Here is a 24,450-nt window from a genome sequence, read left to right as displayed (position 1 = left end):
TCGCCCCGTGGCCGCGCACCGCTCGCGCACCGCTCACACACCGCTCACACACCGCCGTCCGTCCGCGCAGACCCCGCACAATAACACGCGCGCTCATACCGGGGGACCACCTTGACATTTCTGCCTCTGGAGCTGTGCGAAAGCCGAGAAAACGCGGCACGGACATCCCAGCGGCGGCGGCGGCAGCGGCGGCGGCTGCGGCGGCAGCGGCGGCGGGGACATCGCTCCGGTTCGCGTTTATTTCGGATGGTAAGTGCCGCTTTGACGCGTCCACACCGCCTGTCTCCCGCACCGTGCAACACACAACACTATATTGTGCACGCTTCCTCCCGCATCTCCACATCTGGAGGGAAACAAATAAGAAAAACAGCAGATAAAACAGGTACAGAGCTTTATTCCATTTATTCTACATCACGAGCGCGTCCGAAGCGACTGGTCCTTATTTCTGCGCGTTTTGTCTCGTGAGAAACGCGGTGTTTTGTCGCGTGCGGTGCGACTGTTTTTTGCGTTCGGCTCGTTTTGTGGCATTTTTTTGGTGGGGAAAGATCGGCTCGAGGCAAAAGGTTAAAAAAAAAATCTTTTCAAAAATCCATAATCGCTGTAGTAATGTAGGAGCCGTCAGTTTCCTGCCGCGCGCGCACCGCGGAACGCATTAGGTTTTAATGAGTCTGCAGCTTCCACCGTCGCGTTAAACGGACACGGAAATCCAATAAGACGCGATCGCATTGGTGGAATCTGCTTTATGACATATTTTACCACCGTTAAATCGCCTTTAATTAGACTTTAAAACACCAAACCTGGCGCGCGCGCGCGGTTATCCAGGTAATTACCGATCAGCTGGAGATATGCATGTTCAAGAAGGTCGTTGTTGTGTTGTTGTTGTTGTGGTTGTTGTTGTTGTTGTTGTTGTGTTGTTGCTGTGTGTTGCGTTGTCACTGTGCACTGTCCGCGGGCCGCACCGCACGCGCCGCGCCGCAGTCTCTTCAGGACTCATTGTTTCAGTGTCGCGGGTTTATTCGGGGCTGCGACGGTTAATCGAAACAATCACGCGACTTGTCGACTGTCCACGCGCTCGTGATCGTTGTCTGGGCTCTAAAGGTCTAAAATAAATGTAGAATAATACAAAAAATTAAAACAAATTAACAAAGGTGGTGGCGTTATTAAATCTAAATATCATAAATGAATTGATAATCCACAATTGTATTTAATAATATTTTCTGTCTAGATGCATTCATCAGTCATATTTCAACTTTAATTTGGTTAAAAACTTCAACAAAATAAATTAAATGAAATCATTGCGTATCAGTCGTAAATAATGATAGATTCAAAAATCATAATTTCTTCCGTCGATTCTATGTTTAAATTATTTCTTTTCAAAATTAAAATGAAAGTGGCTTTTAGTGTTGATTTCATAAATGACTTGAGTCAGTGCCGTAAACGGGACAAACGGCCCAAAATTGTCTAAGGATTATAAATAAATAAATGACTCTGTTCTAAGATCACGTCGACACCAGCGACATCGCGATATCTGATTATACGATTATTGTGAGGAGAAAACATCACGATTTAACGATTATTCACCATTTTTGAGACCAAACAACAGTGAAGTGTTTAAAGTGTTTGTACGTTTGTAAATAAAGTGGTTTATTAAATTTGGTTGTTCGTTTATCGATTTATGTCACAATGTCACAGAGTTCAGGATTATTGACACCGTGAGCGTAATAAGCATTTATTTCAGACAAATAAACGGCATTTGTGTGTTTTCTTTTTTTTCCTTTTCTTGAATACATTTATCAAATGTATAGTTTATAGTAAAAAATATAGATATAAAAAGCCAATAAGCTGTGAACTCTTCGTTTAGTCGATTAAATTGTTGATTATTTTATTTGGATTTATATAGAACAACAGCGAAAAGGAGAAGAACGACTTTGGGTGAATCATGAGTGTCATGTCCATGTGTATTTATGTATTTATGTATTTATGTACTGTGTACAAATACACAGTTTCAGCCCTGTTTCAGCCCTGTTTCAGCCCTGTTTCAGCCATGTTTCAGCCATGTTTCAGCCTCGTTTAAGCCCTGTTTAAGCCCCGTTTCAGCCCCGTTTCAGCCCTGTTTCAGCCGTGTGTCAGCCCTGTTTCAGCCCTGTTTCAGCCCTGTTTCAGCCCTGGTACAGCCCTGTTTCAGCCCCGTTTCAGCCCCGTTTCAGGCCCGTTTCAGCCCTGTTTCAGCCCTGTTTTAGCCATGTTTCAGCCTTGTTTCAGCCCCGTTTCAGCCCTGTTTCAGCCCTGTTTCAGCCCTGGTACAGCCATGTTTCAGCCCCGTTTCAGCCCCGTTTCAGCCCTGTTTCAGCCATGTTTCAGCCCTGTTTCAGCCCTGTTTCAGCCCTGTTTCAGCCCCGTTTCAGCCCTGTTTCAGCCCTGGTACAGCCATGTTTCAGTCCCGTTTCAGCCCTGTTTCAGCTCTGTTTCAGCCCTGTTTTAGCCATGTTTCAGCCTTGTTTCAGCCCTGTTTCAGCCCTGTTTCAGCCCTGGTACAGTCATGTTTCAGCCCCGTTTCAGCCCTGTTTCAGCCCTGTTTCAGCCCTGTTTTAGCCATGTTTCAGCCTTGTTTCAGCCCTGTTTTAGCCATGTTTCAGCCTTGTTTCAGCCCTGTTTCAGCCCTGTTTCAGCCCTGGTACAGCCATGTTTCAGCCCCGTTTCAGCCCCGTTTCAGCCCTGTTTCAGCCCTGTTTCAGCCTTGTTTCAGCCCTGTTTCAGCCCTGTTTCAGCCTTGTTTCAGCCCCGTTTCAGCCCCGTTTCAGCCCTGTTTCAGCCCTGTTTCAGCCTAGTTTCAGCCCTGTTTCAGCCCTGTTTCAGCCTTGTTTCAGCCTTGTTTCAGCCCTGTTTCAGCGCCGCTCACAGTCTGAACCCTGCCTGTGTTTTCCAGCTCCCGATGAGTGTTCCTGCCTCGGCTCAGAAGGACAGCAGTGACATGCAGTCTGCCGTAGCGCCCTCCTCCTTCATCGCCGCGCAGACAGGAAAGATCCCGGGGCGGAAGCGAGGACGCCCCCCGCTGCTCCGGAACCTGGTCAAGATGGACTTCGCCAACCGCTACCCGGACTCTCTGCCCCCGATCAAAGTGCCCAAGAAGAGGGGACGCAAGCCCGGCTTCAAGGTGAGCCACACATTTGAGTTTGATTCCTTGTTGTGGGTTTATAGGGTTTATAAAGTTTATAGGTTTTATAGTTTTTTTTAGGGTTTTTAGGGTTTATAAAGTTTATAGGTTTTATAGTTTTTTTAGGGTTTATAGATTTTATAGGGTTTAAAGGGTTTATAGGGTTTATAAACCCTATAGGTTTTATAGGGTTTATAGGTTTTATAGGGTTTATAAACCCTATAAAATGTATAGGGCCTATAGGTTTTATAGGTTTTATAGGTTCTATAGGGTTTATAGGTTTTATAGGGTTTATAAGGTCTATAGGGTTTATAGGTTTCATAGGTTTTATAGGTTTCATAGGTTTCATAGGGTTTATAGGTTTCATAGGTTTTATAGGTTCTATAGGGTTTATAGGTTTTATTGGTTTCATGGGGTTTACAAGGTTTATAGATTTTATAGGGTTTATATGTTCCGTCCCATTCATTTGAATGATGCGGCTAAACAAACAGCTCCTCCTAGTTTATTAAAAATCCGCTCAAAAATCAGACTTGTTCTGATCGTCCGGCTCTCTGTGTTCCCATATACGGATTATTATTTTAGGATCATTCATAATAATATAGGGCTTCAGAGAGTCTCAGTCCTGTTTCAGCTCTGGTGTTTCAGCCCCGTTTCAGCCCTGTTTCAGCCCTGGTTTAATCTTAGTTTCAGCCCTGTTTCAGCCCTGCTGCAGCCCTGGTTCTGGCGTGTTTAAAAATGCATGCAGACTTGGAGACTCCGTGGCCTTCAGGTTTTGTGGGACCCAAGTGTAACACAAAAAGGCTTCACATCTGCTGCAGTTTCACTTCGACCTGAAATACGGTCGTGTCTGAAGCCGGAACCGTCCGGCAGTAAATAAAGAGCAGAACATAAAAACCCGGACGGGGCGGTGTCTAATCTTTCAGGCTCTAATGTATTTACATATTGACGATGTAATTTATAACTCTGTTTGAGCAGATCATCAAATAGTCAAACTTACCATCCACAAATGTTGAACTTTATCACAATTTGCGACTTCAATTCTTCATCTTCTTTTCACAAACTGTTAAATGTGACCGTGAAATCAAGATAACAATTAGAAAAATATTAAACTTCAAAACATCCGTCACTCACGTCAACACGACAGGACTGAAACAGAGCTGAAACGGGGCTGAAACAGAGCTGAAATAGAGCTGAAACTGGGCTGAAACAGAGTTGAAACTGGGCTGAAACAGAGCTGAAACTGGGCTGAAACAGAGTTGAAACAGAGCTGAAACGGGGCTGAAACAGAGCTGAAATAGAGCTGAAACTGGGCTGAAACAGAGCTGAAACAGAGTTGAAACAGAGCTGAAACAGAGCTGAAACAGAGCTGAAACTGGGCTGAAACAGAGCTGAAACTGGGCTGAAACAGAGCTGAAACTGGGCTGAAACAGAGTTGAAACAGAACTGAAACGGGGCTGAAACAGAGCTGAAATAGAGCTGAAACTGGGCTGAAACAGAGCTGAAACAGAGCTGAAACAGAGTTGAAACAGAGCTGAAACGGGGCTGAAACAGAGCTGAAATAGAGCTGAAACTGGGCTGAAACAGAGCTGAAACTGGGCTGAAACAGAGCTGAAACAGAGCTGAAACAGAGTTGAAACAGAGCTGAAACTGGGCTGAAACAGAGTTGAAACAGAGCTGAAACGGGGCTGAAACAGAGCTGAAATAGAGCTGAAACTGGGCTGAAACAGAGCTGAAACTGGGCTGAAACAGAGCTGAAACAGAGCTGAAACAGAGTTGAAACAGAGCTGAAACAGAGCTGAAACAGAGCTGAAACTGGGCTGAAACAGAGCTGAAACTGGGCTGAAACAGAGCTGAAACTGGGCTGAAACAGAGTTGAAACAGAGCTGAAACAGAGTTGAAATAGAGCTGAAACAGAGTTGAAACAGGGCTGAAACTGGGCTGAAACAGAGTTGAAACAGGGCTGAAACTGGGCTGAAACTGGGCTGAAACAGAGTTGAAACAGGGCTTAAACAGAGCTTAAACTGAGCTGAAACTGGGCTGAAACAGTGTGGAAATGGGGCTGAAACAGAACAAAAACAGAACGGAAACAACTGAAACAAGCCTTAAACAGAGCTGAAATGGGGCGGAAACAGAGCTGTTGGTTTATAATGAAAAATGCAACAAAAAGAGCTGGTTGAATTAAAAGTGATGTTGTTTAAGTGTTAAAGTTAAGTGTTTAAGATTAATCTCCTTTTTGGTACATTTTACCAACATTTCACATTTGTCTGATAATTAAACCTCACCTAAAGAGACACATTTCAACACAATATGGTCCGACCGTCGTCATGGGGACGCTCCGACACTCTCGTACACGCCTGTCCATCCAAACGTGTGTGTTTCTTGTGCCCGTTTCCTCAGCTCAAACCGCGGATGGTGATGACCCCTCTGGCCATCTCTCCTCCGAGCAGCACGCCAGAGCCGGACATGAGCTCCATCCCGCAGGACGCCGCCACCGTGCCGCACTCGGCCACGCCCCAGGTCCTCACAGGTCAGGGACGCAGTAACACGAATATATTAGAATATTAGAGCACGAATGTGGCAAAACTGTGGCACACGACGCACTGGTCATGATGCTTTTAAACTAACCTTTTGCATTATACACTTAACTATCATCTTAATAGTGCATAAAGGCTTAATTAAAGTGCTCATGACAGGTTTTAAAGATGATCTAATTCTGACTTTATTTAGTGTGTTTGTACCTGTTGTACATATAAATGATAGTTTTACACCAATCGAGCAGGTATTTGTGGAGAAAATGCTGAAAAAGCTGTAGGAAATGACAGGAAGTGACATCACACCAGGGACACTCATTCCAGACAAAGTTTATGCAGAATTTACACAAAGAAACAACTTTTTTGACTCTAAACATTAATTCAATGATAGAAAGTTCCTCTCATATATTTTTATTTGTGAATAAAAAAATGGTGACATTAGATGAGTTTTGGCCCAGTGTTTGCTGGGTAATTTCCTAGTGTGATGTCATAAATTACAGGACATGCAATTATAAACCTTAAAAAAAAACTGCTATTCTGGGATACATTTTAATAACTTTTAGCAAAATTCAAAACATATTTTATTTGTTTTAACTGCGTTTTAGCTCAATGGGTTGTCCGGCCTGTAGGGGGCGCTTTAAGCTTATGAGCTGAAGAAGAGATTCACTATTGTTATGTACTATTAATATATTCTGATATTAAGGACATTGTGAACATAAATGTGTTGGTCTATAGTAAAAACATAAATGTAGTATATGTTTAAGAGCATTTTTACAGGGTTATACGCTATTGGGACGCTGCATTCATAAACGTATAATACAGAATCAGAATCAGTAAAATAATATATAATAGAGTTCTTATGCTACTGCTAAAGCTCATCATAAGTCTGGCTCATTTCTCCACAGTCTGCATCTACATCAACAAACAGGCCAACACCGGACCAAACCTGGACCGGAAGAAGATCCACCTGCTCCCGGACCACTTTGGCCCGGACCGGCCCTCTGTGGTGCTGCAGCAGGCCGTGCAGGGCTGCATCGACAGCGCCTTCCAACAGAAGAACGTCTTCACGCTGCTCACGCAGGGCTACGGCGGCGAGAAGATCTCCGGTGCGTAGACCAAGGTGCAGACCAAGGTGTAGACCAAGGTGTAGACCAAGGTACAGACCAAGGTGCTGACCAAGGTGCTGACCAAGGTGCTGACCAAGGTGTAGACCAAGACGTAGACCAATGTATAAACCAAGGTGTAGACCAAGGTACAGACCAAGGTACAGACCAAGGTGCTGACCAAGGCGTAGACCAAGGTGTAGACCGAGGTGTAGACCGAGGTGTACACTGAGGTGTAGACCGAGGTGTAGAAGGTGTAGACCAAGGTGCTGACCAAGGTGCTGACCAAGGTGCTGACCAAGGTGCAGACCAAGGCGTAGACCAAGGCGTAGACCAAGGTGTAGACCGAGGTGTAGACCGAGGTGTACACTGAGGTGTAGACCGAGGTGTAGAAGGTGTAGACCAAGGTGCTGACCAAGGTGCTGACCAAGGTGCTGACCAAGGTGCTGACCAAGGTGCAGACCAAGGCGTAGACCAAGGCGTAGACCAAGGTGTAGACCGAGGTGTAGACCGAGGTGTACACTGAGGTGTAGACCGAGGTGTAGAAGGTGTAGACCAAGGTGCTGACCAAGGTGCTGACCAAGGTGCTGACCAAGGTGCTGACCAAGGTGCAGACCAAGGCGTAGACCAAGGCGTAGACCAAGGTGTAGACCAAGGCGTAGACCAAGGTGCAGACCAAGGTGTAGATCAAGGTGTAGACCAAGGTGCAGATCAAGGTGCTGACCAAGGTGCTGACCAAGGTGCTGACCAAGGTGCTGACCAAGGTGCAGACCAAGGCGTAGACCAAGGCGTAGACCAAGGTGTAGACCGAGGTGTAGACCGAGGTGTACACTGAGGTGTAGACCGAGGTGTAGAAGGTGTAGACCAAGGTGCTGACCAAGGTGCTGACCAAGGTGCTGACCAAGGTGCAGACCAAGGCGTAGACCAAGGCGTAGACCAAGGTGTAGACCAAGGCGTAGACCAAGGTGCAGACCAAGGTGTAGATCAAGGTGTAGACCAAGGTGCAGATCAAGGTGCAGACCAAGGTATAGACCAAGGTGTAGACCAAGGTGCAGACCAAGGTGTAGCGTTACTAGGGGACAGGAGGAGGCGTACGCGAGCTAGAAGGATTTTGCATCTTGGCCCAAGTACAGATGCATTGGTCTAAGGGTCGAAATGAGACCGCTGTGTGCCTTCTGCATCAAACTAAAGAGCGTTTTATTGACCTTGAGAACCAGGAAGTGCACTGTTAGCATGCTAGTTGTTGTTAGCAGTGGCGTGAAGGTGAAACGCCGCTCTGGTTTCTTAAAAATTGTGGGAGTGAACTGCGCTTCTAAACTAATTGCAGTGAATGATTACGATGCTAGAAGTGCATTAAGGCGGCGAGGAACCGTTTGGACCGCTACAAACACATTTTTATCATTTTTAAGATGCTAAAAATCAGGCACAGCGACTTTTAATTTGAGTTTTGTTGTAACACAATCTGACCGTAAAGATCTGCCTTGGTTGGAACTTCAACAATGAACTGATGTTTGCAGTTAAACAAGTCAACAATGTGGATAATGATCATAAACTCCTGAACAAGTGTAATTTAAATCAATTTAGTATTTTTGGGGAGATTAAGCACTTAACACTATAGAGTCCCACAAGGGTCAGTTTTCGGACCGTCTGTTTTCTAATGTCTGCACTGATTATCAAGAGTATTTAACTCGCTATCTATATTTCTGATCAGTCTTTTTATGTCGAGCAGGATTTTCAGACATGAGACTTTTACTGGGGGCAATTTTGCGCCTTATTCATTCAGTCCTCAGATGACATGTAGCCGTGGCAACCGATTTCCCCGGGGCCATTTGTTAGAAACGTGGCTGTGTCTCCCAACAACCCCTGACACAATCACACATGTTTTACCCATGAACCACAGGGTTTGTGGGCAGTCGTCCCAAATGACCTACTACTTTATAAACTAAAGTAGGGCTAAGTATTATTTTCATTTTATTTAATGATTACGATTATTATTATTATTGCTATTATTATGATCATTATGATTATTCACATTAAGGCGAGATGAGTTTCTTTGTAAAACACAGAGTAATTTAAAATGCTTTACCGAGCAAGAAACGAGGACGTGAACTCGATACACAAACAGATGAAACATACTGTTTTTGGGGCGTTCTAAATTATAATTGCAGCCCTAAACTGAAGCCGTTCACAATTACCGTTGTGACGAAGGACCCGCCCCGTTTCTGCCAGGTGCCTGATTGACAGGTCGAGTAGCCAATCACGCGTTAGCATAGGCAAGTTAGGTTGAGGATGCTACGTGTTTGCAGAGTTTTAGTTGTTTTCCCCCACATCGTGTAGAGCTTGTGGTTGTAGTTTGGTGTGCGTGATAAAAAGTGAGTATTTGTTAGAAACGAAAGTAGACATAGACACACCATTTGTTCCATGATTGTATAAAGTGTTGCATGCCATTCGAATTGTTTAATAGTGTAGTTAAAGTTATATATTTACCTTGTTTTGTGTTTGTGAATGCTAAGTGCCTCGAGCTAAGCGCTAACAGCAGTAGCTCCGACGGAGCTCATGTATATTTGTGCATTATATGTTATTGTTTTACAGATTTTATTATAATTTATGTTCTCCTTGTTTATATTACAGAACCACACACGTATTTACATGATTAATAACTGCTCTGTAAATACCAACCACCAGTATTATTTGACTGAAATCTTTAATAAAGAGAAAACCCTGGATCATCTCTCCCAGTGCATTCTTACCAATGCCCCCTGGCGGTCACAACCCGTATAAAACCAGTAAATTAGCTCTCCCCAAAACAAATGGTGCCGAAACCCGGGACAAGTGAGGCCACCGTGGAATAAATAGAGATGTATTCAGACCAGAGTCACCTTCTACACGATGCAGGTGCTCGGCCACGCCGAGACAGAAGACCACCTGTTTGGATGCAGGACTACGTGTCCACCCCTGCACAGCAAGCTGCTCTCAATGCATATGAGCAGCAACAACCATATCCCAGCGTGGAGAGATCGGTGGGGAGAATTGCCAGGACGACGTCTCTCACACCTCCACAGCCTGCTGACTGGAGTGAACTAGAAGGAGCCAGAGCTATGGATCCATATGCTGCTGAATATTCCCTGCGTTTACCTGTAAGTACACCAGTCACGCCCAGGCAGAGACCAGCTGCAGAAGAAACATCTGACACTCTAGCATTGTTACACCGAGTGCTTAACGACAATCATAGTATGCAAAGACAGATGATGGACATGCAAAGGCGCCTTGATGCAAGAGAGTTCTCATCCCAACGATTCATCCCGATGCCAGCCCCTGCTCCACCACAAGGCCTACGTGCACCTTTGAGCCAGGATCACAGTCAGCTTCTGCTCTCTGCTCCGCCTGCACAAGCTGTGAACTTTATGTTGCCTACAGATCCTGAGTACTGGCCACCTCCTCCCCCTCCTGTAACAGATGAGTTCATTGAAAGGCCACTATCACCGCCACCACAAAGGATGGTGTCTGAACTCACGGAGCTGCTAAGGGACATGAGAACTACCCCACAAGATCCGCCAAGGTATGTTGCAGATACACACCACTCCCCATCTCCTGTGCCGACGCCAGAGTATGGCAGCCCCTATACTCCACCAAGACGTGAGTCAGAGCACACCAGACCCCTGCCTCCTCCTAAACATGAGGTGGTGTATCGCGGCCCTAAGCCTACAATCCCTTCATTCACAAAGGGTGATCCAAGAGAGTTTGCCAGGCTCAAGGTGGCCCTGGAGAATCTTCTGCCTGAAGACGCCACTGAACGCTTTAAGTATCAAATACTGTTAGACCACTTAAAGCACGAAGATGCCTTGCTTATTGCCGATTCATATATCAACTCACAGCAGCCATATACAGACACAATGGCCAGTTTAACTGAGCGTTATGGCCAGCCCCACCAGTTAGCACTCAGGAAGATTGCTGACCTGATGGAGTCCCCAAACATAGCTCGTGGAGACACCCTGGGCTTTGAGCGTTTTGCACTGAGGGTGAGAGCGCTGGTGGGCTTGTTGGAACAGCTAGGTGAAAGTGGACAGACAGAACTCTGCTGCGGGTCACATGTGACACGTTTATCATCTAAGCTGCCACAAGATATGAGAGCTGAGTTTAAAAGGTTCCTTTACCCCATGCGTGTCACAATTCCCAGCCTTCTGCACTTCTCCGATTGGCTCAATTATGAGCTGAAGATACAAGAGACAGTGTTTGAGTCATTACACAGTGAAGTAAGGAGTAGCAGTGTACCCAAGTCAGCTCGGCACCATGACAATAAGAGCAGCAGAAACACTAACATCTTTCATACAGGAAACAAGCCCAGTGATCCCCCGCCAGCAGAGCAGACAACAGTCACTCCCAAGAAGTCCCCTTTTTGCCCATATTGTGTCAATACACTACACTACCTTGACCAGTGTGGTAATTTTGCCCTGTTAACAGTGGATCAGAGAACGGCGTGGATCAAGTCTAACAGAAGGTGCTGGCGCTGCGCACGTTCACATCAGGCTGCCCAATGTCGTTTGAAAGTCACATGCCCAAAGTGCAAAGGAAAACACCTGCAGGCCCTACATGACGTTAATGCAAAGCCCTTTGAGACACCATTAAGCCCCGTCAGCTCAACCAATGAAGTTTTGTACCTTGACAGACGTTCTGGCTGCAACCAAGTCCTGTTAAAGATTAGCAGGGTGCTGCTCCGCAATGGTGAGAATTCACTAGAGACGTATGCAGTGCTTGATGACGGATCAGAGCGGACTATTCTGCTTCCTGCTGCAGCCCAAACACTCAAACTCATTGGTGAGCCAGAAGACCTTGCCCTCAGAACTGTTAGACAAGACATCAAGGTCATGCATGGTGCAGCGGTGTCATTCACCATTTCCCCTGCAGACCAGCCAATGAAGACGTTTGCCATTAAAGGTGCATTTACTGCTGAGCCACTGAGTTTAGCTGAACACACATACTCAGTGGAGGCACTCCAGCGAAAGTACAGACACCTCAGAGGTCTGCCACTCCCAGCAATGAACAGAGTACGCCCCCTATTGTTGATAGGCTCTGATTACCCTCACCTCATCACTCCAGTTGCCCCTGTGCGCCTCGGACGTCCTGGGGGACCCGCTGCTGTGAGAACAAGGTTAGGCTGGACACTTCAGGGGCCGATTAAGAATGCCAAACACCCATCTACCTCTCAGCAGTGCCTTCACCTCTCCACCATGTCATCCTCTGCTGAAATACTCCAGAATGTGGAGAAGTTGTGGCAATTAGACATCCTCCCCTATCGCAGTGAAAAGCTGGTGGTGCGATCCAGGCAGGATCAGGAAGCAATACAGCTGCTGGAGGATAAAACCACACGTATGAACATCGATGGTGTCCAGCGATATGCCACTCCCCTCCTCAGAGTAAAGAACATGCCACAGCTTCAAGCCCCAAAGGAGGCTGTGCTGGCCAATCTTCGTAGCACAGAGAAAAGACTCACTGCTCGATCCAGAGTTGCCCCCAAAAAGCAACAGTCTATGCCCAGGCTGGAGCTCTGTGCAGCACTGACAGCTGCCCAGCTCTCTACACTCCTGCAACGCGAGCTGACCGTGCCAATCAACAGTGTTATCCTCTGGACAGACTCCACCACCGTCCTCACCTGGTTACAGTCAGACTCCTGTCGTTTTAAGGTGTTTGTGGGAACACGAGTGGCCGAGATCCAGGAGCTAACAGACCCGCTGAGTTGGAGGTATGTGAATACAGCACAGAACCCAGCCGATGATGTCACTCGTGGTAAAACCTTGCAGGAGTTGTCTAACAGCGGAAGGTGGAAACACGGGCCAGCCTTCCTACAGCAGCCACCAGAGACCTGGTCCATGCAACCAGCCAAAGAAGAACCTCAGGATGATCCTGAACTAAGAAAACCTACCATCTCCTGCCTTGCCACCACAGTTGCCAAGACCACACGACAGTTACAGGAGGACCAGTGCTCCTCCTTCACTGAACTCATAAACATGGTCGCATCGTCCTATCACGGGGCGGCACCTGGCCAGGCCGCTCCCTCTGCTGCAGACCATCAGAAGGCGGAGAGGGAGATCCTACAGCAAGCCCAACAGGATAGTTTTCCAGATGAGTACAACTTGCTGAGCAGTAACAAGCCAGTTGCCTCTGCTAGTCGGCTGTTGACCCTGTCCCCAGAATTTGATCCCACTGCAGGGCTTATTAGAGTTGGTGGGAGGTTAAGGCGCTGCAGTCAACTACAACCGGAGTCCATTCACCCTGTGGTCTTAAATCCCCATCACCGAGTTACCCAGCTCATCATCAAGGACACAGACATTGCCCTACGTCACCCAGGCTCAGAGCGCCTGTTTGCCGAACTAAGGCGGAAGTATTGGATACTCCGGGGGCGAGAGGCAGTGAAAAGACACCAGCATTCATGCCCAGAGTGCCAAAGATGGAGAGCAATGCCAACTGTGCCCAAGATGTCAGATCTGCCAGAGGCGAGGTTGAGACTGTTTAAGCCGCCCTTCTTTTCTACTGGTGTGGACTGTTTTGGACCTTTCACTGTCAAGGTGGGCCGTCGTCTGGAGAAAAGATGGGGTATTATATTTAAGTGCTTGACAACACGAGCCGTGCACTTAGATATTCTCTCCAGTTTAGACCACGATTCGTTTCTCATGGCACTCCGCAGATTCATTGCCAGAAGAGGCAAACCAGCTGAACTCCTGTCTGATCAGGGGACAAACTTCAAAGGAGGAGAGCGGGAGCTCAGAGAGGCCTTTGAAGCCCTACAACCTGAACTCCGTGATCATTTGGCCAAGCACCAGATCCGGTTTAAGTTTAACCCGCCAAGTGCCCCACATTTTGGGGGTGTGTGGGAAAGGGAAGTGAGATCGGTCAAAGTCGCACTTTATGCCACCATCCAGTCTCAGTCTGTTCCAGAAGAAGTCCTGAGGACTGTTCTCACAGAGGTTGAAGGGATTTTGAACTCCAAGCCCCTGGGTTATGTTTCGACAGATGTGGCAGACCCAGACCCTGTGACCCCTAATCTGCTTCTCATGGGGCGGCGCGACTCCTCCCTACCACAGGCTGTTTATGAGGATGCAGAGCCTTTAAGTCGACGCCGCTGGAGGCACAGTCAAATGTTAGCAGACCAGTTCTGGGCACACTTTATCCGGTGCTACCTCCCAACCCTTCAAACCCGCTCCAAATGGCACAAGGACCCAGCACAGCTGCAACTCGGGACCACGGTCATGGTGATGGACCCTCAGCTACCGAGAGCCCTCTGGCCAATTGGACTGGTCACCAAAGCTCTTACTGGGAAGGATGGAAGGGTTCGTGCAGCTGAAGTCCGAATCAAGGATAAGACCTACACCAGGCCCGTTGCACGCCTTGTAGCCCTACCCGCCATCCCAGACACTGACTTTGAAACTGTGCGTCCTTCTTAGGTCTCAAATTTGCTGGACAAATTAGGGGGCGGCTGTGACGAAGGACCCGCCCCGTTTCTGCCAGGTGCCTGATTGACAGGTCGAGTAGCCAATCACGCGTTAGCATAGGCAAGTTAGGTTGAGGATGCTACGTGTTTGCAGAGTTTTAGTTGTTTTCCCCCACATCGTGTAGAGCTTGTGGTTGTAGTTTGGTGTGCGTGATAAAAAGTGAGTATTTGTTAGAAACGAAAGTAGACATAGACACACCATTTGTTCCATGATTGTATAAAGTGTTGCATGCCATTCGAATTGTTTAATAGTGTAGTTAAAGTTATATATTTACCTTGTTTTGTGTTTGTGAATGCTAAGTGCCTCGAGCTAAGCGCTAACAGCAGTAGCTCCGACGGAGCTCATGTATATTTGTGCATTATATGTTATTGTTTTACAGATTTTATTATAATTTATGTTCTCCTTGTTTATATTACAGAACCACACACGTATTTACATGATTAATAACTGCTCTGTAAATACCAACCACCAGTATTATTTGACTGAAATCTTTAATAAAGAGAAAACCCTGGATCATCTCTCCCAGTGCATTCTTACCAATGCCCCCTGGCGGTCACAACCCGTATAAAACCAGTAAATTAGCTCTCCCCAAAACAACCGTATTTTCTGGACTTTAAGTCGCACCGGAGTATAAGTCACACCAGCCAAAAAATGCATAATAGAGAAGAAAAAACATATATAAGTCACACTGGAGTATGAAAATGCGGTTGCAAGTGTGAAAATAACAAATAATATCACGTATATATAAGTCGCTCCGGATATAAAGTAGTATAAGTATATAAGTATAAATATAAGTATAAGTCGCACCCCGACCAAAACTATGAAAAAAGGTGCGACTTATAGTCCAGAAAATACGGTATACACAATTATACCCAAAATAATCAGCTTCTTTTTACTTTTACTTTTCATTTTCTCTCTCTTTCGCTCTCTCCTTCTAAATTAATTAAAATTATATTATCTTTTTTTGTTTTTTACGGTATAGCATAAAACACATACTTTGAAGATGTACAACTACAGCGGGTGGCAATAAGCACCTTTTCAGTTGCTGCCAAACGCCATTAACGCCATTAAAGCCTAATAGTTAATCAAACGTGTCAAAAGTACTTTCCCCTCACGTTGTCGTGGCTCTTTTGCACTCGCATGCTTCGGTTTCACGTCGTTCTTCGGGGGTCAGAGGGTTAAATTGTTCCCGTTGTTCTTTTTAAAGCCACGTTCGATGGGAAGCAGCACCTGCTCAGCCTCCCCGTGGTCAACAGCATCGACTACGTGCTGCGCTTCCTCAAGAAACTCTGCCGGAGTCTGCACTGTGAGAACCTGTTCAGCGACACGCCCATCGCCCAGCGCAGCGGAGCGGCCTACGCTGACCGTAACTCTCATTGTCTATTCACTGTTTTAAGCGTATTGTCTATTTACTGTCAAAGTTTAATTGAGAGCGAGATTCAGCCGTTTCCAGTGTTCCGGGATCAGCTTGTGGTGTTAATGCAGAGCTTCACTTTTTGTATCAAACTGCATTACCGTATTTTCCGGAGTATAAGTCGCACCAGCCAAAAAAATGTATAATAGAGAAGAAAAAACATATATAAGTTGCACTGGAGTATGAAATGCGGTTGCAAGTGTGAAAATAACAAATAATAGTATGTAAGTATAAATATAAGTATAAGTCGCACCCCGACCAAATCTATGACTTATAGTCCGGAAAATACGGTATTTATATTGATACTGAGGAAAATGCTCGGTTCTCAGGCCGATTGTTATACCACAGTGATAATATAGAGCTTTTTTATTGTTTTATATTTCATTTTTCATTTAAGAACACATAAAATGCAAACAAAGTGAAAGAAAATACCGTTGTCATTGAAAACGTTGAAAGAAATTAAATCCTAATTAATTTAACAAAACAGACATTTCATTTTTACCATTTAACACAAAAAGCTAAATTATAAGATAAAAAACATGTTTTACTGGCTTATCGGCCGTAAACCTCTGCATTAAAACGCTGATTAACAACTGAACTCTCGATCTCAATAACAATGTGACACGAACCGCAAACCAGACCGTGTCGTGGAGTTGTGACTGTTGTCTCCGCCCGGCAGAAGCGCCCCTGCAGGACGAGTACCGCCCGGAGCCCCCCGATGGGAAGCGGTACTCCGTGGACCCCGGCGACTCGGCCTTCGGCTCCGTGGGCTCCTCGTTCTCCCCCAAACCGGCCTACGGCTTCAGGTCGCAGCAGTTCTCCAGTGGCTCCGCCTCCATCAGCGCCTGCAGGCCGCCCACCTCCAGCCCCAGCGGCTTCAGCGAGGGCAACCGGACCGGTGAGAGCGCCGACGCCGGCTTTTCAATGTCAATGTCAATGTTTATTTATAAAGCAAGGGGAAAAAAAACAGGGCAGGCAGAATGTATATAAAAGTCCTATTACCGTATTTTCCGGACTATAAGTGGCACCTTTTTTCATAGTTTTGGCCGGGGTGCGACTTATACTTATATTTATACTTATATACTTACACTCCGGAGCGACTTATATGTGATATTATTTGTTATTTTCACACTTGCAAACTCATTTCATACTCCAGTGCAACTTATATATATATTTTTTTCTCTATTATGCATTTTTTTGGTTGGTGCGACTTATACTCCGGTGCAACTTATAGTTCGGAAAATACGATATGAGCATTTATTTTTACAAGTTGAAGGTAAATTCACTAAAAAGAGATTTAGGGACTTGTAATAATGTAAAGAAGAAAAAAAAAAAGGAAAAAATGGCAGGCAGCATCTATATAAAAGTCCTATTACCGTATTTTCCGGACTAAAAGTTGCACCCTTTTTCATAGTTTTGGCTTGGTTGCGACTTATACTTATATTTATATTTATACTTATATACTTATACTCAGGAGCGACTTATATGTGATATTATTTGTTATTTTCACACTTGCAACCGCAATTCACACTCTAGTGCAACGTATATATGTTTTTTCTTCTCTATTATGCATTTTTTGGCTGGTGCGACTTATAGTTCGGAAAATACGGTATTTTAAAAACATATATTTTATGGTATTTTTTTTATTTGTGGGTTTAGAGTACAAACTGACGCAGATTTTCCCCAGAATTTTTATTTGACTGGAAACTTGTTTTTTAAGTACAACATATATATGAGAGTTCCCTTTGTTCCATTTTGTCACACAGTGGACAAAATGGAACAAATAAAGAAAAAGTCCGACACTTAAACCGCAAATGCACATACTGATCACAGGCTCCTGAAAAACGTGTTTGTATCCATTTTGTGCGAATGGAAGAGATTGCAGTTTTAGTCGCAGAGTCCCACAAGGGTCAGTTTTCAGACCATCAGTGTTTCCTAATGTGTGCACTGCTTATCAAGTAGATTTAACTTTCAGATTTAACGTTTCAATATATTCTTATGTGCGACTGGGAGATTGCAGTTTTGAGTGCTTTAGTATTTGTTGCAGAGGCCCACAAGGGTCAGTTTTCAGGCCATCTTTGTTTCATCATATTTCTGATCAGTCTTTCTGGGTCGAGCAGGGTTTTCAGACATAAGACGTTTTACTGGGGGAAGTTTTGCGCCTTTTTCATTCAGTCCTCAGATGACACGACTCTGATTATGATTCTGACATGTAGCCGTGGCAACGAATTTCCCCGGGGCCATATGTTAGAAACGTGGCCGTGTCCCACCTTTGGACCGTTCTGCTTCTGTCATGTCGGTTGATCTTTCCTTTGTGTTCCAGTTCTAATCCTTGTTACATGTTTGTGTGTGTGTTGTGTGTGTTTTCAGGTGGTTACAGTGCGGCCTCGGAGCCTCAGGAGCCCCGGGCCCTGAGCCGGGAGCCTTCGTCCTGGAGCGTTGAGGACGTGGTGTGGTTCATCAGGGACGCGGACCCTCAGGCGCTGGGACCACACGCCGAGCTCTTCAGGAAACACGTAACTTCACGCACACTTTGCCGTTCACGTGTCGAGTGTGACGCCAGCGCAGTTTCGTGTTTCACGCACGCTGCAAACGTTTTAAGATGTTGTTGTGTTATCGAACTGTAACTGTTATGTTCCTGTTTTGTTTTCTTTAGTTAATTTCTGGTTTAGTCCTGGTCTAGTCTTAGTTTAGTCCTGATTTAGTCCTGGTTTAGTTCTGGTTTAGTCATAGTTTAGTCTTAGTCAAGTCAAGGTTTAGTCCTGTTTTAGTCTTAATTTAGTTTTAGTTTCATCTTATTTAAGTCAAGGTTTAGTCCTGTGTTAGTCTTGATTTAGTCTTAATTTAGTCGTAATTTAGTCTTAATTTAGTCTTAGTTTAATCCTATTTTAGTCAAGGTTTAGTCCTACTTTAGTCTTAGTTTAGTCTTAGTTCAGTCAAGGTTTAATTCTGCTTCAGTTCTGGTTTTGTCCTTGTTTATTCCTGGTCTTAACCCTAGTTTTGTCCTGGTATAGTCCTAGTTTTGTCCTGGGTTTCCGCGTTAGTTAGTCTTGGTTTAATCCTTGTCCTGTTTTGTTTCAGTCCTGGTTTCGTCCTTGTCTTAGTCTGTCTTATGCTAGTTTTGTCCTGGTTTAGTCTTAGTTTAGTCCATCTTTAGTCTTAGTTTAGTCCTGGTTTAGTCCTGGATTAGTCCTGGTTTAGTCTTAGTTTAGTTCAGCTTTAGTCATACCTTAGTCCTGGTTTAGTCCTGCTTTAGTCTTAGTTTAGTCCAGCTTTAGTCCTGCTTTAGGTTTAGTCCAGCTTTAATCCTGCTTTAGTCTTAGTTTAGTCCTGGGTAAGTCCTGCTTTATTCTTAGTTTAGTCTTAGTTTATTCTTAGTTAAGTCAAGGTTTAGTCTTGCTTTAGTCCTAGTCTAGTCCTAGTTTAGTCTTAGGTTTCAGCGTGGGTTAGTCCTGGTTTCGTCCTTGTCTTGTTCTGTCTTATTTCAGTCTAAGTTTATCCCTGGTTTAGATCTACTTTAGCCCTGGTTTAGTCCCGGTCTGGGTCCGCTCTACATAACATGATATTGTGTGTTTGCAGGAGATCGACGGGAACGCGCTGCTGCTGCTGAAGAGCGACATGATCATGAAGTATCTGGGCCTGAAGCTGGGCCCGGCTCTGAAGCTCTGTTACCACATCGACAAACTCAAGCAAAACAAGTTCTGAGTCACTTTCGCTTCGATCATCGCGACGACGGGCTGTTTTTCCACCTTTATTTATGACGGTCTGGTCCGGCTCTGTGTGTAAACCGGGAGGATTTTGGTGCTAAACAGTCGTTTTTTCACGTTTGCTGCACAGAAATGGAGCAAAACTTATCGATAATGATCAATTTGCAGATTTTCCACGGAGCCTGACCAGTCTGACGGGCATTTTATCATTGTTTACTCATTTTTAATAAAAGAAATGGGGATTGTTTTGTTGTCACACGGAAGAACGCTAAACCAATGGAGATGCTAACGGCGCTGTACCTGATTTTGACTCTTAAAAACACAGAAAACCAGTATTTCATTTTGAACTGTTATTTTTCATGTTCCTAAGTATCCGAATTATTCTCTGCAATGAGTTTCTAAGTGTGAAGTATTGCCATCAAGGTCACGCTAACAGCAACTAGCATGCTAACGGCGCACTTCCTGGTTCGCAGATGAAAAAAAAAAACGCTTTATAATTGGATACAGACGGCGCATTTTCGTTTTATTTTGACCCTAAGAGCTGCTTTTACGATATATCTACTGGGGCAAGACAAATGTAACTTTATTACGTGAAAAACAAATGGGTGCAGCTCCTTTTAAGTTGCTGTTCCTGATTTTTACCGTCTTAAAAACATAAAAAACACAACTAGCTTGTTTTAAACTCTGTTTTTGTATCGTCCACTTACTTTATGCCTCAAGAGCCTAAATATTCATTTCGTCGAGTTTATAAGCGCTTTTCGCGACGTTCAGAGGCCTTCGTGTCAAAGCTAACCAACATTAGCATGCTAACGGCGCACTTCCGAGTAAAACGCTCCATAATTAGATGCAGAGAACAGATAATTGACACATTTTCACCCAAATTCACCCTTTTACAGTAAATCTGAACTGTGGCAAAGCAGATTTTACTTATTTCTTACGTGAAAAAAAATTGTGTACCGTCTCTTTAAGATTCATGCTAGTGGAGTTAGCGCTCACGCACATGTTTACCAGTCGAATCTATGGACGATATTTTTGAATTTAGCAGTTTCACAGGCACTTTCTCTCAATGGGTCGAACCAGTTTAATAGTATTTGAGTTAAAATGCTCATTAAAGTACATTTTTTACGCTTTTAAGAATGTTTTCAAAGATTGAACATGATTAAAATAAGACAATATGGTAATAATTGACAATATACTACTGTAGTAAACGAAGCCGTGTACACGAGTTACGCCGCGCGCTCGGTTTTTGTCGTATTCATGGTTTTCGGTCACTTTTTCTCGCCATTTTGAGCGCCGTTTACCGCATAATATTGAGTTTTGAACAGTTAATCGCGACGGCGTTGGCGACTGTTTTAATTTGAAATAACGTTTAAAAAATATCGATTCAAATAGCGCAAGTTTCGGAATTATATCTACAAATCTATTTATCGCTAAGTGTTCGAATAAAGACAACGGTGCATTTTATAGACGCTTTTGTACTTAATTTTGTCCATTCCATTTCAAATAATCTTTTTTATATTTATTAAACGTATTTTAGTCAAACGCTTCAGTACCGTAGCTCCTTAGGATGAGATATAAAACAATATTGTGGACATTAGCGACTATTTATGTTTCAATATGCAACGGTTTATACATGGATAAAGTCCGACACATTTAAACGGTATTAAAGTATAAAGATGATGATAATTGTTCTTTTTTAACCTCTTTGTAAGTGAATGCTGCTGAAGCCACGCCTTTTAGTCCTCTGCAAAAAACACAATATTTTAAACTAAAGTCACTCGATTTCAGAATATTTCTCTCGATTTGGACGATTTTTAAAAAGTCACGAGATCTTTTTATTGTTTTTTGTTGTTTTAGACTTTTTATGATGTTTTCTCTCTCATTTTGACTAAATGTTTTGGTCAAAAAATATGTTTTATTGATTTTTTATTGAATTTTAGTGGACATTTCATTTGTGTCATAAAACATTAAAGTACAATAAAAGCAGATGAATACTGGGCTGTTAACAGCAAATACACAAAATAATAAATACTCAAAGGTTTATGCATCTTTTCTTATGCTTTTTGACACTTTAATGCTCGATTTATGGCGAGTTTAAAGCCGTACATTGTTAATAATAATTAAATAAATCCTAACGAGGTGAATATTCTGAGGTGGAGGTCTTTTCCGTGCTGTATACTTGTGTTTTGCAGGAGGGACTGGATCAGACGCTGGTGCTAAAGTTCTGATGATGTATTTCCTGTTTGTGTCTGTGAGATGTAAACAAGTGTCAAATGTAACGTGACATTAAAGTAACGACTCTGTCACGTGTGTTTGTCACTTCACGAGCCAAAGTACTCGCCACACACAACGTTCTAGAGTAACGAGTACTAAGTACTGAGTACTAAGTACTGAGTACTGAAGCGCCCAAGGACAAATGTACTTTGAGTGAAAAAGTATTTCACACAGAGAATTATTTGAGTCAAATGTAAAAAAAAAAGAAAATCCTTCCAAAATTGTGTCAATATTTGACAAAAACAATTACAAGGACAAAAAAGCCCATTAAAGGACTGACAGAAAACAAAGAGGTTTAGTTTCTGTTGAAACCAACAACACCTTTTCACCAGGAGGCGGGGCCTACTCAGAGTAGGATAAATATCTGAGTTTCCGCTCTTGATTCTCAGATTGAGAATGACTCTTGGATCAGAGTCGAAACGTAGAGTTTAAAAAAACGAAAAAACAAAACAGACGAAACAACTGACTCTTTCTCTACAAAGACAAAAAGGCAACACTCCTTCATCCTCTGCTCCTCTTCATCCTCTGCTCCTCCTCATCCTCTGCTCCTCCTCATCCTCTGCTCCTCTTCATCCTCTGCTCCTCTTCATCCTCTGCTCCCTCTTCATCCTCTACTCCTCTTCATCCTCTGCTCCTCCTCCTCCTCTGCTCCTCCTCATCCTCTGCTCCCTCTTCACCCCTGCTCCTCTTCATCCTCTGCTCCTCATCCTCTGCTCCTCTTCATCATCTGCTCCTCATCCTCTGCTCCTCTTCATCCTCTGCTCCTCTTCATCCTCTGCTCCTCATCCTCTGCTCCTCTTCATCCTCTGCTCCTCTTCATTCTCTGCTCCTCATCCTCTGCTCCTCTTCATCCTCTTCATCCTCAGCTCCTTGAGTGAGTTCACTTCTCTCCGTCACCACCAGGGGGCCCCTGAGCACTGAGGGGCCCTCAGGGACCAGTGAACGCTGCAGTGGACTGCATACTTTTAATCTAATACTCGAGTAAAATATCGTTTGAAGTAACAGTATTCACAACTATTACTCGAGTAAGAAGACGGTTCCGTGTGAATAATTCTACAAGTGACAAATATGAAATTATTTTGTCCTAATTTTTGATGGTTTATCCTTTAAAAATGTGTTTTTTGTCCTTCAGATCACATGAAGTTCAAACTGTAACAGATGTTAGTTATGTTAGTTATGTTAGTTATGTTAGTTATGTTAATTATGTTAATTATGTTAGTTAGTTAGTTATGTATGTCATGTTAGTTATGTATGTCATGTTAGTTATGTTAGTTATGTTAGTTATGTTAATTATGTTAGTTAGTTATGTATGTCATGTTAGTTAGTTATGTTATGTTAGTTATGTTAGTTATGTTAGTTATGTTAGTTATGTTAGTTATGTTAATTATGTTAGTTAGTTATGTATGTCATGTTAGTTATGTTAGTTATGTTAATTATGTTAGTTAGTTATGTATGTCATGTTAGTTATGTATGTCATGTTAGTTATGTTAGTTATGTTAGTTATGTTAATTATGTTAGTTAGTTATGCATGTCATGTTAGTTATGTATGTCATGTTAGTTATGTTAGTTATGTTAGTTATGTTAATTATGTTAGTTAGTTATGCATGTCATGTTAGTTATGTATGTCATGTTAGTTATGTATGTCATGTTAGTTATGTTAGTTATGTTAATTATGTTAGTTAGTTATGTATGTCATGTTAGTTATGTTAGTTATGTTAATTATGTTAGTTAGTTATGTATGTCATGTTAGTTATGTATGTCATGTTAGTTATGTTAGTTATGTTAGTTATGTTAATTATGTTAGTTAGTTATGTATGTCATGTTAGTTATGTTAGTTATGTTAATTATGTTAGTTAGTTATGTATGTCATGTTAGTTAGTTATGTTATGTTAGTTATGTTAATTATGTTAGTTAGTTATGTATGTCATGTTAGTTATGTATGTCATGTTAGTTAGTTATGTTATGTTAGTTATGTTAATTATGTTAGTTATGTTAGTTAGTTATGTTAATTATGTTAGTTAGTTATGTTAGTTATGTTAATTATGTTAGTTATGTCATGTTAGTTATGTTAGTTATGTTAATTATGTCAGTTAGTTATGTTTGTCATGTTAGTTAGTTATGTTAGTTATGTTAATTATGTTAGTTAGTTATGTTTGTTATGTTAGTTAGTTATGTTTGACGATTCATTCGATTAATCGTTGCGTCCTGATAATCGGCTGGTGCATTTTGGTCAAACGGGACTCCCCTTTCCCCTCTCCTCTCTCCTCTCCTCTCTCCTCTTCCCTCTCTCCTCTCTCCTTTTTCCTCTCTCCTCTCCTCTCTCCTCTCCTCTCCTCTCTCCTCTCTCCTTTGTCCTCTTCCCTCTCTCCTCTCTCCTCTCCTCTCTCCTTTCTCCTCTCTCCTTTCTCCTCTCTCCTCTTCCCTCTCTCCTCTTCCCTCTCTCCTCTCCTCTCTCCTCTTCCCTCTCTCCTCTCGCCTCTCCTCTTTCCTCTCTCCTCTCTCCTCTTCCCTCTCTCCTCTCCTCTCTCCTCTTTCCTCTCTCCTCTCCTCTCTCCTCTCTCCTCTTCCCTCTCTCCTCTCCTCTCTCCTCTTTCCTCTCTCCTCTCCTCTCTCCTCTCTCCTCTTCCCTCTCTCCTCTCTCCTCTCTCCTCTCTCCTCTCTCCTCTCTCCTCTCTCCTCTCCTGACCTGCAGCTTTCCACCGTCCAACACCCACTGCATTGATTATAAAACGCCACGCCCTCCTCCTCTCCCCCTCCCTCACCCCCTCCTCTCCTTCTCC

At 43.6% G+C, this 24,450-nt stretch overlaps 1 protein-coding gene across 1 annotated transcript; it reads left to right on the top strand.

Annotated features, from left to right (window-relative positions):
- Positions 1-186: 186 nt before the first annotated feature.
- LOC140370787 (sex comb on midleg-like protein 4) lies at positions 187-19,499 on the top strand. The gene is made up of 8 exons (XM_072458025.1): positions 187-249; positions 2,927-3,154; positions 5,552-5,681; positions 6,591-6,791; positions 15,483-15,641; positions 16,369-16,587; positions 18,060-18,205; positions 19,269-19,499. The coding sequence occupies exons 1-8, from the start codon at positions 247-249 to the stop codon at positions 19,392-19,394; spliced, it is 1,212 nt and encodes a 403-aa protein (XP_072314126.1). The 5' UTR covers positions 187-246; the 3' UTR covers positions 19,395-19,499.
- The last annotated feature ends 4,951 nt before the right edge of the window (positions 19,500-24,450 follow it).

Source organism: Eucyclogobius newberryi, unplaced genomic scaffold, assembly GCF_026437365.1.
Source record: "Eucyclogobius newberryi isolate DKJ021-1_F unplaced genomic scaffold, fEucNew1.0.hap1 SCAF_21, whole genome shotgun sequence".
In the NCBI taxonomy this organism is placed as follows: Eukaryota; Metazoa; Chordata; class Actinopteri; order Gobiiformes; family Gobiidae; genus Eucyclogobius; species Eucyclogobius newberryi.
The sequence above is the reverse complement of the archived record's forward strand: the minus strand, read 5'-3'. Positions and strand labels throughout refer to the sequence as shown.

What these genes read in the sequence shown, in the direction of transcription:
- LOC140370787 (XM_072458025.1), top strand. An exon ending in GACGCAAGCCCGGCTTCAAG is followed by an intron (nt 3,155 to 5,551) that starts GTGAGCCACACA and finishes CCGTTTCCTCAG; the next exon opens with CTCAAACCGCGGATGGTGAT. An exon ending in CAGCGAGGGCAACCGGACCG is followed by an intron (nt 16,588 to 18,059) that starts GTGAGAGCGCCG and finishes GTGTGTTTTCAG; the next exon opens with GTGGTTACAGTGCGGCCTCG.